Source organism: Solea senegalensis, linkage group LG12 (genome assembly GCF_019176455.1).
Source record: "Solea senegalensis isolate Sse05_10M linkage group LG12, IFAPA_SoseM_1, whole genome shotgun sequence".
Lineage (NCBI taxonomy): Eukaryota > Metazoa > Chordata > Actinopteri > Pleuronectiformes > Soleidae > Solea > Solea senegalensis.
Genome location: NC_058032.1, coordinates 8559700 through 8577449, shown reverse-complemented (window position 1 = coordinate 8577449; position 17750 = coordinate 8559700). Strand labels below are relative to the sequence as shown.

Here is a 17750-nt window from a genome sequence, read left to right as displayed (position 1 = left end):
GGCACCGCATGTGCTATTTAAACATGATTAGCATATGCGAAAGAACGGGGGCGCTTGGTTTGGCCATGCGGGTCTGAGACTCCTTTACTTCTGTTAAAAAGAATCCTACACTACTGTATTTGATCTAAACATGCCTCCATAATAGGATAATGTTTTTCATTATTCACCCATTTCTGTTTATATTTACATACATATTCTAGTAAATGTATGGAAAATAAATAGGAACTACCACATTGGAGGTGATGAAAAATACTGATTAAACAGGTGGGTATGCAATGCAATAAAAAAGATCTACGTTAAATTCTACAGGTAGGCAAAATATAATATTTCTCAGGTGAATAAAATATAATATAACTTCATATAATCTTGTGGGCTTTTTTATGTTTACCTGAAGTTAATAAATACTTGTGTGCTGTCTAATTATACATCTTGCTGTACCCAGAATTCTGTCATTTAACAATTCCTCTTATTTCATCCAAATACACTGCACACTTGAGTCACATGCTAAATTCCCTCTCAGAAGTGCCCTACTGGCTGCCATTCATATGTGGCCTCTAAAGCAAAACATTAAAATAGTTTCAAAAGGAGTGGGTTTAGTGGAGAAAAGTGATATAGTGCCCATTAAGATGCCCTTGTCACTTGGGTCATGGGTGCCCTTCCAGTCAAAAAGGGTGTTGTTATGAAGTTCACTACTGTCCCTCAAACGGTGTCCTTAGAGGAAATAATATTCAGTGCTGTATAGAAAATGCTCATATAGGCAATAAAAATAAATTAAACAATAATGTGTGGAGGTCTATATAGAGGTCCACATGATATTCAGTCCCCAGTTTGACATACCTGGTGTCTGCTCCACCAGTGCCCTTTGAATTTCTGCCCCTGCCCTCCCAAATGTCCGTGCACACCACTGTCTATGTACACATCCACTGTTCCTGGTTATTTTCATTAAGTTTTGCATAGCTGTTATATTTTTGTCCTTTTATGTTGAAGGCCATCCAAGCTCTCTATTCCGTTTTCCTCCACACACGGAGCAGCAAAACGAACGCACCCACTGAGTAGCGGGCGGGGTTAGGTAGCTCAACTGTGTGAGGGATGAATTTAGGTCAGACCAGCTCCTCACACACGTCCGTCACGTCCCCGCAGTCACACTCCACGGTTCTGCCACAGCACAGAGAAGAAGGACATATATGATGGACAGAGTTTATTGGCGCAACATTGGAGAGCTCTGTGCAAACAGTGGATCCATATAGAAACCTTCAAACAAACAATAAAAACAGTGGCTACATAATGCTCATACTCTTTTATTACATAACAGGCTTTACTGGGTTGACACGCACAGCCAAAGCTTTCACAGAAAAGACCATTATTGTTATTGTTATTATTATTATTATTATTATTATTATTACAAGCGTTTTCATCACAAACATTAAACAAATTATTAAAAATAATTACAATAATCACGACGAACAAAATCAGAATATGTATAACGAGAGCTTATTGTTATTGCGCATACATTGACTTGTGTGGCATAGGCGGGGCTACAAAACAAAACACGACCTTTAAACATTATCATGCATGTTAATCGAAATAATTATAAATGAAATTTAAAAGACGGTTGTCCTCTCTTCGCACCACCAGGAGGTGGTAGACTACAACCTGAAACAATTACTAAAAAAAAAAGTTGTTTGCTTGTAAACAGGCCGACTCTACACATTTATATCACCTCATCAAACAATTCATACATAAGACAATCATTTAAAATAATTAATTGGGGTGGTACAGTGCACATGACCCATATGGTTAAAATGTTTTAATTGGTTTATTTACTCGTTTTAAAACAGATTAACATAATTTGCAGGGTAAAAAATAGGGGCGACTCAGGAGAGATTTTTTTTTCTTGGAGAAAGCCTCATCCCTGAAAACAAAGACAAAAAAATTACATTGCTTTAACATTCAGTAGTCAGTGGATCAATTCTTAACAGTAAAGGCTGATGCATGTGTGTTTACCCGTGTTTGGGAGTAGTTTTTATGAGAAGAAGCTGTAGAGATAGGAGAAGCCAACAATCCCGATGATGGCACAGCACAAAGTAATCATCATCTTTTTCTGCAGAATTTAATAGAACAGTCATTGTTAGCTTAGAGTCAGGAGTCTGACTGCACCAACACATCACAATAATTCACATCAACAGAGTCACCAGTTTGAGGAAATGACTGGACAAAAAGGAGAACAGAGTGTGTGTGTGTGTGGGGTCATGGTATACGTGTGTGTACAATGAAATAATTATAACCAATAAATATACTTACCTCCACTGTTACATCCATCTTTTAAAAGGTTATACTTTGGAATGCAGTGGTTAAAATGCCACATAAACATTTGTAGTCATCAAAAATGATTAAAAACAGTCATATATTTACCTTGTGTTACTCAGTAGAAATAGTGCAGACAATGTAGAACTCTTCAAAAAAAACAGTTGTTAAAAATCAATGGCATTTAAGTTAAAACAGGAAACATCAATGTCATTTTACCCTCTTCTCTTAACGCAGCTGGTGCTGAAGAGGCAGACCCGAATAGAATCAGGGTTGAACAATTGTTGACATCGTAAAAAGTAGACAGTACTGGTCTAAAGATCAAGCTCAGGCCCCCTCACCCTCAACAGTGAATGCATCATTCAGGCTCTGTTAGACAGGAACAAAGACACCGGCTATAATGGACAGCTTAGTATGTCTCTGCACGACAAAACCAATGATTGAGTCAGAACCTGTTGATTAAAAATGGATCATCTCCACTCTTTTTCCTTGATGACTAGCAGTTCAGATTAGGATTAGTTATTTTGCACACACTCCTTTGTGCATTCAACCCATCCTTTCACACACCATAGCAGTATTTGAGCTAGTGACCCTCCAGTTATGAGCCCAATTCCTTTCCTCTTGTCCATGGGCTGCAGTTTTCATGAATCAATGTCCTTCAACTGCCAATTTTAATTCAATACTGACAGATATTAGTCTCAAATATTAAACCAACAAGGACCAACACATAAATAAACATGTCATTAATATAAATAGATTTGATTTATATAGAGAATACATATTATGAGACCAGTTGCTAAATATATCTTGCAGTGTTAAAGAGCATCAGCCACTGAGACACAGTAACTGCAGGCTAAAGTTCCACTTCCTTCTCTAGGTGTGACTTTATTAGCAACACTTCCATCAACAGGTGCAATAAATACATTCACTAATTTGGCTCTTCTGGCAAAACAATCCACGTTACTAGCAGTATCTTTACATCATGTGGCAATAAAACTTGAATTTTAACAGGAGACACTTGTGTCTTTATAGACAAAATGGTGTTTAAAAAACAAGAAATGCATGTTAATTCCCCAGTTCTTCATGCTTGTTTGCTCATTGTAGTCCCACCCTTTAATGAAAGGTGTTTCCATTAGCAGTTTCCCTCACAAGACTCAAACCAGAGTGCTTATAACATAGAAGAATCATGAGTGGGCAGTGGGCAGTGGGCACACCAGTCCTCTTCATGTTGAAGAACTGAGTCACATTCAATTCTAAACATTCATAACACAAATATAATATTTCTATTATTTACATAATCATCTGAGCTTAATTACAGACATAAGTCGTATTCTGAAATGTGAAAAGTGCTCTTCCGACCTACTCCGAACTAACATACCCAGTTACAGTGAGAATACAGTAGCTAGCTTTTTTTTTTTTAAATCATAAATGTTTCAAGGCTCATCAAGGAAAGGCAATGAAGGTGAGGTCATGTGCTTCTACAAGGCTTCACCGGCGTCTCACTGAAATCTACTGGACAATAAAATAAGGTACTTTATATGACAAACACTTAAAGGCTGATTCTTTGGCAACAAATGCTGAACAATGAAATGTTTGGTGACACATGTGGAACCATGATCGATTCACTTCCCTTTTCACCCCCTGCACATGCAATACAGTTTCTTGTAGCCTCAGTCTCATGTTCTCATTTACAGTGAGTATTCTCAAACTGTCCACGGTGCCTGAGGGAATCCAACAAACCCACACAGACCAGGAACGATGGTGAGGGGAGGGATTGGTAAAAGTAATTCATAGATTTTCTAATTTTCCAGTTCCTCAACTGTAACAAAGAAAGTCTTCCTCTACTGACGAGCTTACGATTTATGCATCTGGGGGTGAAATGTGACGATGTCCCTCTGAAGATGACCAGAATCAAACTCTTTTTTGGTCAGTCAGCTGATGGAGGGACGGATGGGGTGATAATGAACGAGTGGATGACAGAGACGAAGAAAAAATCCCATTACAAGTGAGTGGATGACGATGAGATGAGATGATAGGAACCACAGCACAGACAGCACCAATGATCGTCATCTTCTAAAGAGAGGGAAACACAAGAGAGAGCAACGCTTAGAGATGAGGGGCCATGAGAATGAAAGGAGCCCACAGACAAAACATCAGCTCAAACTGTGTTCAACTAACTCTAAGCTAGTGCTGTTTGTTCGGCAGTGATGCAGAGCAACACACCCAAAAACTCTCAAATACACACAAACACACCTTAAGTTAACCCTCTGGATAGAGAGAAAAACACACATACACACAGAGAACCAGAAAACACTTTTGAAAATCATGCAGCCTACCATACCCGCACCCACTGTGGCATTACAACTCTTATTTGCTCTAGTGTTACTCACCGTTGAGTCTGGTCTTACTCAGAAAGCTCATCAGCTTTACTTCAGTCCCACTGACAACCCGATAATGAGAGCAAGTAATCCCAGCAACACCAGCACAACCACCACTATTATGATCATTTTCTGTTGGGGAACAACCAATACAGCATTGTCAGGATGATGACTCAAAAGGAACAATATTTTTAATTCGTGCACATGTGCAATTACTATGGTTATTACTTCCTTATGATTTACAGTCTCCGTACCAGTTTTGTATACTGGAAAGTGTGAATACTGATAACATTGTAATCAATCTTGCGCAAGTCTTATAAACCAGTTTTCTCTCTCGGCATAGCAATGTTGACTTTCTTATTGTGTCGAAGTTTACAGTTATTTTTTGCAAATGCTGAAACAGCCTGAGGCCCCAAAGACGTATACATCGTTGAGCTAAAACCAAAAGGAAAATAAGACAAATGCAGTAAATATAAGCAAGCTGTAAACAGAAAAAAAAAAATGTTAAAATGAAAAAGAACTGTGAGAGGAGGAAGAGTTACATGTTAAACATGTGTGTGAGTGTGTGACCACAGACAGTATATAAAAATGGACCGTCTTCCGATTTGAAAAGTGAAGCCGAGAAAAGGACGGAGGTTGCAAAAAATAAAAAGATAAATGTTTAAATGAATGTCTATGGGAAAATTAGACTACTTCTCACTTGATTTTTGTAAATTATGTTACCCTTTAGATCAGTCAAATTGCAATCCTCAAGGCATCAAAGTGGGAGATGACTTTACAATCTGAAGACTGTAGACTGAGTTAGCACATGGTTGTTGAAGCAGGTTGGAGGGAGATGGTCTTGGTTCTGGTTTTTGGGACACAGTAGACAAGAGAGTAGGGGGGCAGGTCATCACAGGTCACAAGGTGAGGATCAGGTGGTGGGGATGTTCATTATATCGTCAGGCAGGTTTCCCAAAAGCATTTCCACCTTTCACAGGCTAACTGGACATTTAGACCAAAGACAGCCAAAAAAAAGCTAAATGTTTTGCAGTGTGTTATCTCAGGTGCTGGTGAGGTGGTGAAGGAATAACATGTGAAAGAGATGTATGGTGAATGAGATTGTATTGTAATATGTATTTAAACTTGTATTTAGGAAATGTCATTGCCACCATCGTTGAATTTAAGGTGATGAAATTAAACTAATAACTGTTGCTTTTGGGAAACCAGACTGCTGGTCTTGACCACTCACACGGCGAGCCTCTTGCTGAAACTTTGCCGCTTTCTTAGTGTCGGCTACAGCCCTCTCCACAAAGCCCACTGACTGGTCCATGTTGCTCTCAATCCTCTCAATCATTCCACCCTAACATGCGGCATGGTGACAAAATGCAACAAAAGAAAATAAATATTACAACATCTGCCTACCCTATACCGGTATTAACATCCATCCTGAGATTATGGACAGATCTTGTTAAGTTCAAAGTCTGAACGCTCTCAATCCTGAATGCCTGCCTCCTCAGAAGCAATCCTTTAGAGACCACTTTTTTAGCTAACGTCATCTGATTCCCTGCACTCATATGTTGACTTATTTGCATCTCTCTCGCTCTCTCTCTGTCTCTGTACAATCAGTCTTAAAAAACATGACGTCAGTGTGTATTTGAATAAAGGGTGGGGTAAGCCAGATCTGATCATATGTAGTAAAAGGAGACGTGTCCAGGACGCATTTTAACACAAGCTGCGTAACAGTACTTAAGTACTTAAGTACATACAATCAGATAACTGAGGACAGATAATAAAATCAGGTCTGAACGGGAGCCAAAGAAAGAGAAACGGCAAACTCCACAGACTGGTTGTGTGGGTTTAAGAAAAGAAGTGTGTCTGCACACACTGCATCTTTTTTTTGCTGGAAGATGAGCAGAAAAAAGAAAGAGGTCACATCAAGTACTTGGCTAAATGTCATTACCTTTCGTGCTTTGGTCTGGTACCTTACAGCTTTTTTGGTCTGTTCCTGAGCGACTATTATGTGGTCCACCGACTTGGATACATTCTGCTCTATGTTGTCTACTATGTCGCCCTGAAAAACACAACACAATCAATAAGATACAGAGCAACACTTCGACAGGTAAAACAAACAAAAACATATGTTACAGAGATTAGGGGGAATAAACAAATGTGTTTTCTAGGGGTAGGTTTATCACCAACCTTCCTTGTGCAATACGATAATCAATATTTTTAACTACCAAATCAAGGCACTCTAATGTAAACAGTCCCTGTCAGTTTCACTCGCCGGGTGTCATTACTTCATGTCTCCTTGCAGTGGCACTGCTAAAATGAATGAACGAAACTTGAGCAGACGTTTCCCGGCTGAAGAAGAGGGAATTTACAGCGGGATAATGGCAAAGAAAGCTACGCTAAGAGATGCTCCATCCATGTTCACTACATAGACTTTATGCACTTTGTTCTCTATGTTGTGAATAAATAGAGAAATCCTGCATGTTTAACCATATAATGACCATTAACTTTGGTTACCCTGAGGTACCCCGTGATTCCCACCCCTAGTGTTTTCATATGTATTTGAAATTCACGTTGACTCATCTGTTGATTAAATTGTAAGAAAAACTAGAGTTAAGACAGGTCAGTCACACAGCTTCAATAAACATGGTAAAACAAAAGGTTTGGTGAGATGGTTTTCAGAAATAAAGAATATTGAAAACTCACACAACATGTACAATACAGTACAGTGGCCCTTACCTCAAACAAGTCTTTCCCTCAGAAAGCATGGTGCAAGCAGCAAGAAATATGTAGTTATACTTATGTACGCATACACAGTCACTGATGAAGAGTAAGTTCAATCTAATCTGGTCTATAGGGATGCTTTATTTGTCCATCTTACTAAATGCTTTCATGGTGATTCCATCAATGTGGAGTGATGAGATGGAGAAGGAAGTGGCAGAAGGAAGTAAACAGATGTATATGAAAGCCATGGAGCTGGAAAACAGGACATAGACACAGATGCAGAGTGAAATTCAGCGACAAGAAGAGAAACACAACAGGAGAAAAAGAGTTGAGTGAAACAAAGCCATGGAAAAGAGTCCAGGGCTGATACAAAGATGGAGTAAATGAATGAATTAGATGGGAGGTCCATGAACTAGCTGATTGATGGAAAAAAAAATAGAAGAAGAGTGTACCTGGCTCTCTACCAGCATGGCAATGTCTACAAACATATCGTGCAGCTCCTTGATGCTACTTTCCAGACGGACAATGTCTTTGTGCCTGGATTCAATCTCACTCAGGGCTTGTTTGGAGATCCCAGAGTCCACAATCTGTGGAGAGGAGAGATTTACGAAAACCAGTTGGTATAGTTTGCATCATCAGAGAAACTGAAAATGAATGTGACACATTGATACAGAGAAATACAGCCTTTCGTAAGATGACTTTTCAATGAAAACAAATCAACTGTGTGTAGCTCAGTGACCAACTTAATAATTTAATACTTGAAGCAAGAACTTCTCCCAACACTGCATATGCCAAGTCAGTTTTTGTCCCCCTTTAATTGTTATGTCACTTTGGCATATTCATGGAGTGCACCTTTAAATCTTGGCTCTATACCAGGATAAACATGACAAAGTGAAGAATAGACATTTCCTCAGGACTTGATTCAAACCAGATGTGGAACAAAATTGTCAAAAGACATCACAGAAAATGTCCAGGCAAGTCACATGATTGTCATGTGGTTTGCACATCTGTTTTTAAGGTGGTTGGTTGTTATCAAATATGACAATGTCAAGGTAAATAGTGTGTCCTTGTGCAAGAAAGGAAACAACCCTGTGCACACAGCAGCTTTCTCACGAGGTGAAATGCACTTTGCACCCATTTTGCCCATTATGCCGTTTTGTGCAGCATAAAGCAAAGCAACACAACACACTGATAGATGTGTCATGATGTAACCATGTTTTAGCATTTGTTCTCACTTGGCATTTCAACACGCAGAAATATGTTCTTCGTGATATGGGCTGCGAGATACGTAAAATAACGGTCACAATTTCAGTCCAACAGGCTCAATCACAGGTTAAACTAATCTTTAACCTGTGGATATAAGCATTTTTGAGTTTCACTGAGCAACTGGCAAATTGGCTTTTTTCAGTTCTACCACACAATAATCTAGATGTCAAGACAAAGTCAATGTTAGGGCTCTATTAAAAATGTGTTTGCACAAAAACACTTACCCCTGCTGTGAAGACGGCAGCATTGCCACTCTCCAGCATCTCCTCCAGTTCTTCATCAGTTGTTGCTTTTCCAGCTGGAGAGGAGAGGAGAGGAGAGGAGAAGGTTAATGACAAAGAATACTGGAGAACCATCACCATCAGGTGGAAGTGTGTTGGGGTCACTTACTGATCTCTAGCTGTCTCTGTATACGACCTTTACTCCTCTCCCTAAAGTCCACCTGAGCTTCATTGTACTTTGTCATAACTTCCACAAACTTCCTGGACAGTACTGCATGCTAGAAGACAACAGTAAAAATATATTAACATAATAGTCATGTAATGACTCATGAATCATGGTACCTTGTTTGAGTTAAACAGTTAAACAGAACCTCAGATGCACATCATCTACCTGTGATTTACGTATCCGCAAGTCAGCAGACACCCTCTCCTGTTCCTCCGATTCCAGATTCCTCTCAATGGCTGAAATAAAATATTAAATTGCACATTACAAATTGACATTGTTATACAACTTTTCAGTAATATTTGACAGTAAATCCATTAAACATAATCATTATTATGATTGTATGTGTGTGTGTGTGTGTGTGTCTCACTCTTCAATTTATTTCTTGCATTGTTGGCCATCTTTTTAATGTCGTTGGTGATTGCCTCCAGGTCATCCTGTGTTTCTGAAAAAGGAGGACAAAGAATGATAAACAAGATATTTTCAAATCCACTTATTTCACATCACAACTTCTGCCATCTTTCATTATGCTGACATTTTCCAAACAAGAAATGATCTGGTTACTAAGCAGAAGACTCACTGAGTTCAATATGGGACACAAAAAATGCAAGTCACTGCAAATTGCAACAGAAAGACAACAGACAACAGTAAGCATTAAGGTTACACAAGTAAAACATTCTTAAAAGGTGCAATGTTACACATTCAGCCTTGCACGATGTCAGGAAAACAAATATTAACTATGTAAATATATAGTGGAGTACTGCCGTCTTGAGCGAAGAGTGACGTCAACTCCATCACTGTGTCGTCATTAAGCCTTTGTTTTGGTAGCTGGTTTGCCTATTGTATTTGTTCTATTTGAGTAGCATCACAACTGCCTTTATCTAAATATGCTGCATTTAAATTGGTTTGATAATCATGTTCACAACATTTCCCCATAATATTTACTACCGAACTAGGCTCCGTGTTCGGAGCTGCAGAGATGGCAGGAAATGCAGCTATTCACACGGCGTAACAAGCTGTGTAGTTGTAGTGAAGGCTTACAGCTAAAGGTGACCCTCCAGATTCACTTCAAAAAAGCTAGGTCTTTAGCTAAAAATTACTCCAAGGAGAAAGATAAAAAGGGGTCAACATTGTTCTAGAATTTTTACAATGGACATCCCCCAAGTGGCTGACAAACACACACTTACACCGGTTTTGGTCCGACATGCTGGCGTTTAACTGCAACTACTCAGTTTTGCGTTTTGGCATCTTTTAATATGACTTTAAGTGAGTAAAATTGTGAATAAATTATATGCAAAAGAGAGGAAGAAAGCCAGTCAAATATCTTACTCTGATCTGATGTAGGAGCAGACAGAATGACCGAGTAGAGCTTTTTGACTTCAGCCACATTGTCATCAATTTTGTCAATACTGTTCCTAATGTCTTCAATCTGAAACACACACATAAACAAATGGAATTAGAAAACACAAGAACATTTTTGAAAAGCAAAGTGCCCCCACACTAAAATGTACTGATGGAAACACTCACCTGAGAGAAGAACTCATCCATGAAGGCTGCATTGTCCATCGCAATCTCCACCTCGTCGTCATCTTGATCACACGTCTGAAATAGAAGGTAAAGACTGCATCAGCCTGGTACCAGAGAATCTTTATGTAAATTACCACTTTGTTACATTATATCTTATTTAAATATGTACTATGCAGTTTTGCTTGCCTTCATAGAAAAAGTAATCAATCCAGCCGTTGTTTGTTGAGTTTTCTTTACAGAAACACACCATCTATGACAAATGCACCCTGACAAATATGAGGGACGAGCATTTCAAGCAAAATTGCTAGCTATCAACTGATTGACATTTTCTAGTCAAACAAATAATCAAATATTCATGCCCAACCCTAATAAATGTGCAGAATAAATAGAACGTGTCAACACAAACTGAAACATCCTGTTAAACAAACTAACCGTAGGGAAAAACATGCTTCCAATCCGTCAAAGCCCTGCCCATATACAACAAACAACAGGTGTGCCTGATGAATTTTGTGTCTTTTTTATGCTCTTGCTTAGGTTTTAACACCTGTGTCAAAATGCATGCTTTTGTAGCAGTATGATATCCGTGGTATTTCTTTAGCGTTTTGTATTTATCAAATTAGGCCATTTCATCACAGTGACGCTGCCAGTAGAAGCCTCTGGTTTCCAGCCAAGAAATAGTAAGGGACCAACAACCCAAACCCACAAACATTATTCTTTCACTATAGTGTTTACATGGAGTAAACAAACAAGTGCTAAATCTGGTGTGAGAACTCTCCAAAAGAAAACAACAATCATATATCAAATCATACCAAAATGCTGAACTGTTCCCTTATTTGTGTCTTGGAATGGCACAATACCTCTTTTTTTGTGTCCAATACCGATTAGGGATGTACCGAATATCACAAACTAATGAATCTGTTAATATGCTTGTGCTACCCTTTCGAGACATTTAAAAGACATAATTCTCCAACAAATATTCTTCTCCCATAACAAAGAAATAAACCCACAACACGACTCAGCTAAAATGCCGTTGCTGATTTTTATTTACATTTTTACTGTAGAAAGTGTATTTGTCTCTTAACAGCAGGTGTAAAAAACCTTTGTCCAAATAAAATGCAGCGAATTGACATGGTTTGAGAATAAACAGTACATTATATAAAAGCTTTTCATAGAGGTTTATTTCCAGGTAGGGTGGAAAGCTTACACCAAACAACTTTTAAACCACAGGGCATCACAGAAGTCTCCTCGCTCTCTAATGAAATTGCTTCCTGGTTGGCAGTTCAGTATGAAGCATCAAACAGAAATGACCATAATCAAGACTACATCAAAAAGCCCAACTCTGTGGAAGTCATACAAATGTCACATGGGGCAGTCCGTACACATGGGGCAGCGCAAAAAGAGTTGAGTAAGCTGCTGCTGGTGAATATTTACACGATGAAGGACCAGGGCCCGGCTCCAGGCACTCAACCTGTTTTCAACTGACTTTGAGAAACCACAGCTAAAGGTACAGTACAGTGTGTCAACAGACATCATCGGGCCAAGCTATGATGGTGTTAGAGGGAGGGGAATAAAGATCGACAATGCCTGAGACAGACTCTTGCTCCCTCCCATTCAGTGTCTGAAACACTTGAAGTCACTTACACTATTTATCCACTGCAAGATAAATATGACTTTACTAAAGAAAATCAGGTCTCACTTCCTGGATTCACCTGGATTACAGGTCAAGAAAAACTGTCAATTTACCTGCTTTCTCATAATCCCTTGACTGGTGATGATCTCAATGAATGTGAATACAACATTTACATTTTGGTTTTAATGCTGCAACAGTAAAATTATTTCGCAAAAACTAGAGCTTTAATAACTTGTCGACTAGCTGGTTGACTCATGGTAATTTCTCTACTATGTTTTCAGTATTTTTTTATTTAGGCTATAAAATGTGATATTGTCTTGAATTTGCTTACTTGATCAAACCAATAGTTTATTAGTCCTTAAAATATCCAAATTACTATAACATATGATGGATAAAAACAGAATTGTCACATTTGATGACCAGGAACTAGGTCAGTTTCTAACTTAACCAATCTATTAGCCAACAAATTGTTTGCAGCTCCACATTGATTCTGTTCTCCAGCTTTCAGTCATATCTGCCAAACATTTAACAGTTTCAGCTTCTCAAATATAAAGATTTGCTGCCTCTTGTTGTCATACTTTACAATACATAAAGACAAAAAACTTGAGGGTTAACACATCACCTTGACTTTTTTGAAGCCATTTTAATGAGAAAATAGCTAACAATATCTTTCAATATAATTTCACTTGCAAATGCCGCCTAGACCTAGGCCTTGTTTCAGCCTGCTGTAACTAACAACAGACTTCCCTGGACATGGACAATGACCACTCCTTTGAATCTCACTGTGAGTTATTCATCAAACACAAAGCTCTGGCTGAAACATTACGCTCCCTCACACAGCGTCCCTGCAGCATAGAGATAAGAACATGCACTCATTTCCTTCCCATGTCTGTCATTCAGCAAAAATGAAGGGAAAAGGGCTGCTGAGTCACATGCAACAAAACGCTACCCACAACAGGCACTTGTTTTCATGTGAAATCTGTTTGACACTGACATTAGTTGTCAGAGGCAGTTTGTTCAAGTTAAACTCACTTGCTTGTCTTATGACTCAACTAAGCGTTTTTTGTTAAAAAACAAAACAAAAGCAGATTCGGGGAGTTGACCTGATTATAACCTTTTTTCCAAACAATTTTTTAGAATTACAAAAATCTACACAAATGCTATAGTATATTCTCATGCTCAGTTACATCAACGTTGTGCAATCATAAAAAACATTCACACAAAGTGACTACCTATTGCCCCTGAGCAAGGTACCCAACCCCCAATGCTCCCCGGGCGCTACTCAGTGTGGCAGCCCACTGCTCCTAATTCTAGGATGGGTCAAATGCAGAGGAATACTTTCCCCAAAGGGATTAATAAAATGTAATTCTTCTTCTATTCTTAATTCTTAGAAGCAAGACTAGCTAATTACACACAACATTAGATAAAGCTTATTCTGTATACAAAGCGTCACATGCCATGTTATATAATTCACTCAACAAGGCAATGAACAAACAGAGGTTTGACTCTGCAGCAGATAAGAGTGACCCTCTGCCTCACACATACACACACAGACTGACTCAAACTGACTGACACACTTTCATGGGAGCTGAAATGATTTCTTACTGGTCTTTTCAGGAAAGTCAGATTAAATGGAACACAAAGTTAAAAAGTGACCAAACCCATGGATGAGAGTATATAACTCTGCACACGCAAACACACAGACCGCTCTCATCAGCTGTGACACCTCAAATATGCACACACACTCCAAGCTAATTAAAAAGGCCTAGGACTCATTATCATGCACAAAAGTCTATACACATGGTGACCAACCCTGTCGCTCGCTTATCTCTCCCATGATTCTGTCATCTTAAAAGAAACAAGAGCAGATAAACAGGCAGACTTTGTCTCCAAGGATCGTAAAGGATGAAACCGTATCCAGTGCAGTTTAACACTTTCAACTGAGGTTAAGTAAAGACTTCACTGTGCTGAGAAACTGTTGGAAACAAGCACATTTAAGTGTGCACCAGTTGAGCTGCGGAAGTTTGTGACTTTTAGCCAATCAAAGGAAAAGCAACCCATTTCTCATTTAAGTATTTAAAAAAAACAAAAAACATTCAAAGTCATCATTTGAGAGGATGTGCTGCATTTCTTAGTATTATGCTATACTATCACAGTACTGAAGACTTAATGGAGGAAATTATTTGTGGGCAGCCCATGGCCAGGAAAGGAATTGGGCTAGTAACCAGAAGGCCACTGGTTTAATCCCATGACGGCGCTGGGGTGCCCCTGAGCAAGGCACGCAATACCCCATTGCTCCCTGGGTGCAGATAAGCACTTGTGTGTTCACTAGTGGTGTGTAATAAGGCTCAAATTCACGTTCACTAATTGGTGTGTGTGCAAAAATGTCTCATTCTAATTTTTGGATGCAGCCCTGTGAAATAGTGTGTCCCACTATAGAGAGTAAGCCATCAGCTGTCACAGCAGCAGGACAAGCACCTGAGGTCACATTTACAGCAACATGGTGACAGAAGCCAACACAATCCAGCAGGACTAGTGTTAATGTGATGCTGAAATCTGACAAGGGATTTAAAACCTCCATGTGCCAGATAGTAAGCCTAAAATTCAGAGGCATGTGGTGGAGAAAGATCACACAACCCTGTAGTGCTGAGGAGAAGCACTGTATTTACTAAAACAGGGAGGATATGGCGTTGGCAGAAAATGTGAAAATACAATAAAATGTAAAGGGGAACAGGAACAGAAACAAATAAATAAGAGGAAGCTGCTATAATGCTGCCATTGAAGATTGTCCAATTCAGTCAATGAAATAACAAAACGGACAAAATGAGACACACTTTTGAAGACACTGAAGTCTTTTGATTGACCCATGTTCCAAAACCCAAAGGTATTCAATTTCCAATTTTAAAACAGAACATAATGGTCAAAGCAAGCTGTCGACAAATGATTTTGCCTCAGATTAAGCGAGTGTCCTGGTTCATTTTTGTTCTGCTCCATAAACTTCTCCAGGTTTTAAGTATATCAGAAGCTCAGTGTCACATGAACATATGTTGCCTCCACCAATATAATGCCTAAATTACAGCCATAGCTTTAAATATTGGAAAGTAAACTCAAAATGGGTTAATGTGGATTAAGTAAATGACACATACACTAGAGTAGAGTTGCACATAAACTGGGATGGAAGCACTCATGATAGAAGAACAGTTAAACTAATTTACAGGTATAAGCGTGTATATACTCCTCACTTCCAAATAAAGAGCTGACCCATTTCACTTTCCATCTGCACTTCTGTTCCATGCCTGCAGCAAAGAAGCCAACAGTGTGTGAGATACAGGCAGCTGAAGGGGCAAATATTTGGCAACCAGTGTCATGTAACTATAGCAACGTATCCCAACTTGTTACAATATTAACACCTCACCCCAAACCTGTGGCAACTGTATTGACTGCCATGAACACAGTTTTGAATCAAGAAAAGGTTAAGAAAATGGATGTGCATTGCAACTGATTACTCAAATAAATAATCATAATAGTCAGACTGTGAAATAAGAATGGAGAATTAGGCCTAAGGTTAATTCACCCCAAAAGTAGCTATGCAGCCCATTTTTCAACTTCAAGTGTTGAGCGTGCTACATACCATTATCAGGTTAATCATGAATGGGAAAAATTGTTAAAATTTCATATGACTGACTCAAGTATGCTGGGGCTCACTAGGCTGAGTAGTTTGTGCCACAAGAGGGAGCCTGCATCTTTCCAGGACCTCATGATTTAAAGGGATCTAAATTAAGAGTCTCGTGAGTCTTTTTTTTTTCCTCAGGATAATTGTGAAAGGAAATGTTCATACTGTCCTGAACCAAACTAACTGTGTGTGTATGATGGTTTCAAAACAGGGAAGAAAAACTTCACACATCCACTCCTTTACACACACGTGCCTACAAATTATGAAGTTCTGCTGCTGAAATGTTGCAGTAAAAAAAATGTTTAGACATAGCTGATGGTTTAATATTTCAAGGTTGATTTTAATAATTAATATTATGTTTTATTATTATTGTTACGATTATTTTCTGGTTTCATTCTGATTGATCACTTAGTCATATTTCATATTTTTATATTAAATTTCTGAAATTGGAGAAACAACTCTTTTTTTTTAAATAAATACCTCACCTACAGTTTCTGCTTTGATGGCCAATGTCAATGAACACAATTTTTCACTAAAGATGCACTTTTAAAGCTCAGCAAATGTTTAATAGCACATCTACATCACATTAGAAAACAATGATGGCCTCGGTTGATTCTACATCTTAAATATTACTATACATAAACAATAAAGATGCACTTTAATTAATTTCAATTAATTTACAATAACAATGACATAGAATTCCTGTCATAGCATTCAACATGGCTGCCAGAAGAGCTGGACGAAAGAGTAAAAAAAATGTTATCGCATAAAAAGGAGTTTCATATCAGTAAATACTAATAATTATCGCGATAAATGTCAGATATTTAATAAGTTTTGTTCCTGCGTGAAAATTGAACGGTTGTGGTTGTAAACATCCTTGTGGACAGAATATAACAACCTAGACATTTCACATGAGACAAAATGAGACATTTATATAATGTTTATATACAGTATGCGTATGAATCCACCAACATCCAACCTTCAGTTTACTGCATACATCATGAGTTATGACATCACGGTGTACGATATTAGACGATACTGAATGTGTTTATAATGCCTTTTATCACTGGAAATAGAAAAGGAAATAATAGTAATCCTAACTTTTCTTCTCCAAAGCAGACAAGGAGGCGAAACTGACGGGGGGGAGGGACATTTCCTGGACATCACTTACCGCTCTGAGTTGCTCCAATCGGTCCTTCATCTTTCAGTCGGTTAGTTTAGCACCTTTTACACCAAAGCGACAGAAGGGAAATGTTGTGTAAATGCTTCAAAACTAATCCCAGTCTTTGAATTCCTCAGCCAGCTGGTAGGCTAGCTGCTACAACACCAACCAACCTTCAGTAAAACTGAAAATCAAACTCCACAAAACTTGACAAAGGCGTCTGGGAAGACGAAGTTTTCTGACAAGAGGAGCTCCTCCGTGGTTTTTCCATACAATATGGCTACTGGATTTAAAACCCAATGTTTTTTCTCTCTATGCTAAATCTCCTTGGCCAGGGGATTAAAACGACAGTTGTGTGGAGCCGTATAATCTCCCTCTGCACTGACCGGACAGACACCAGTAATCATTCTGAAACGCACTTTTCTGTCTCGCACATGCGCACACGTTGACCTGACCGCGAGGGATGAAGCCACGCCCTGAGCCACCTGCAGCAGTGGTGCGTTCAGGTGATGTGCGGATAATAGCTCTCTTTATGACTACTTCACTGCCTGACACTACAGTCTGTCATCCAGCGATTCAACTTCCCCTCACACAATCACAGTAGTTGATGATGATGCTGACACATATTATATTTTTATTGATTTTATTTCC

The 17750-nt window shown here is 38.8% G+C and overlaps 1 protein-coding gene across 9 annotated transcripts; it reads right to left on the bottom strand.

Moving 5' to 3' along the window:
- Positions 1-1282: 1282 nt before the first annotated feature.
- On the bottom strand, positions 1283-17517 carry stx3a (syntaxin 3A). 9 transcript variants are annotated; one of them, XM_044040520.1, is made up of 12 exons: positions 17109-17517; positions 10635-10709; positions 10437-10536; positions 9478-9552; positions 9276-9346; positions 9054-9162; positions 8888-8961; positions 7850-7984; positions 6625-6735; positions 5914-6024; positions 2005-2101; positions 1283-1912 (listed from the first exon to the last, which is right to left on the bottom strand). In XM_044040520.1, the coding sequence occupies exons 1-11, from the start codon at positions 17136-17138 to the stop codon at positions 2024-2026; spliced, it is 969 nt and encodes a 322-aa protein (XP_043896455.1). In that variant the 5' UTR covers positions 17139-17517; the 3' UTR covers positions 1283-1912; positions 2005-2023. The 9 variants fall into 9 exon arrangements, 7 of the variants coding, with proteins under 7 accessions (XP_043896455.1, XP_043896460.1, XP_043896454.1 ...); XM_044040519.1 differs by lacking the exons at positions 1283-1912; positions 2005-2101 and adding exons at positions 3159-4377; positions 4695-4814; XR_006361442.1 differs by lacking the exons at positions 1283-1912; positions 2005-2101 and adding exons at positions 4751-4814; positions 5406-5529.
- Positions 17518-17750: the final 233 nt, after the last annotated feature.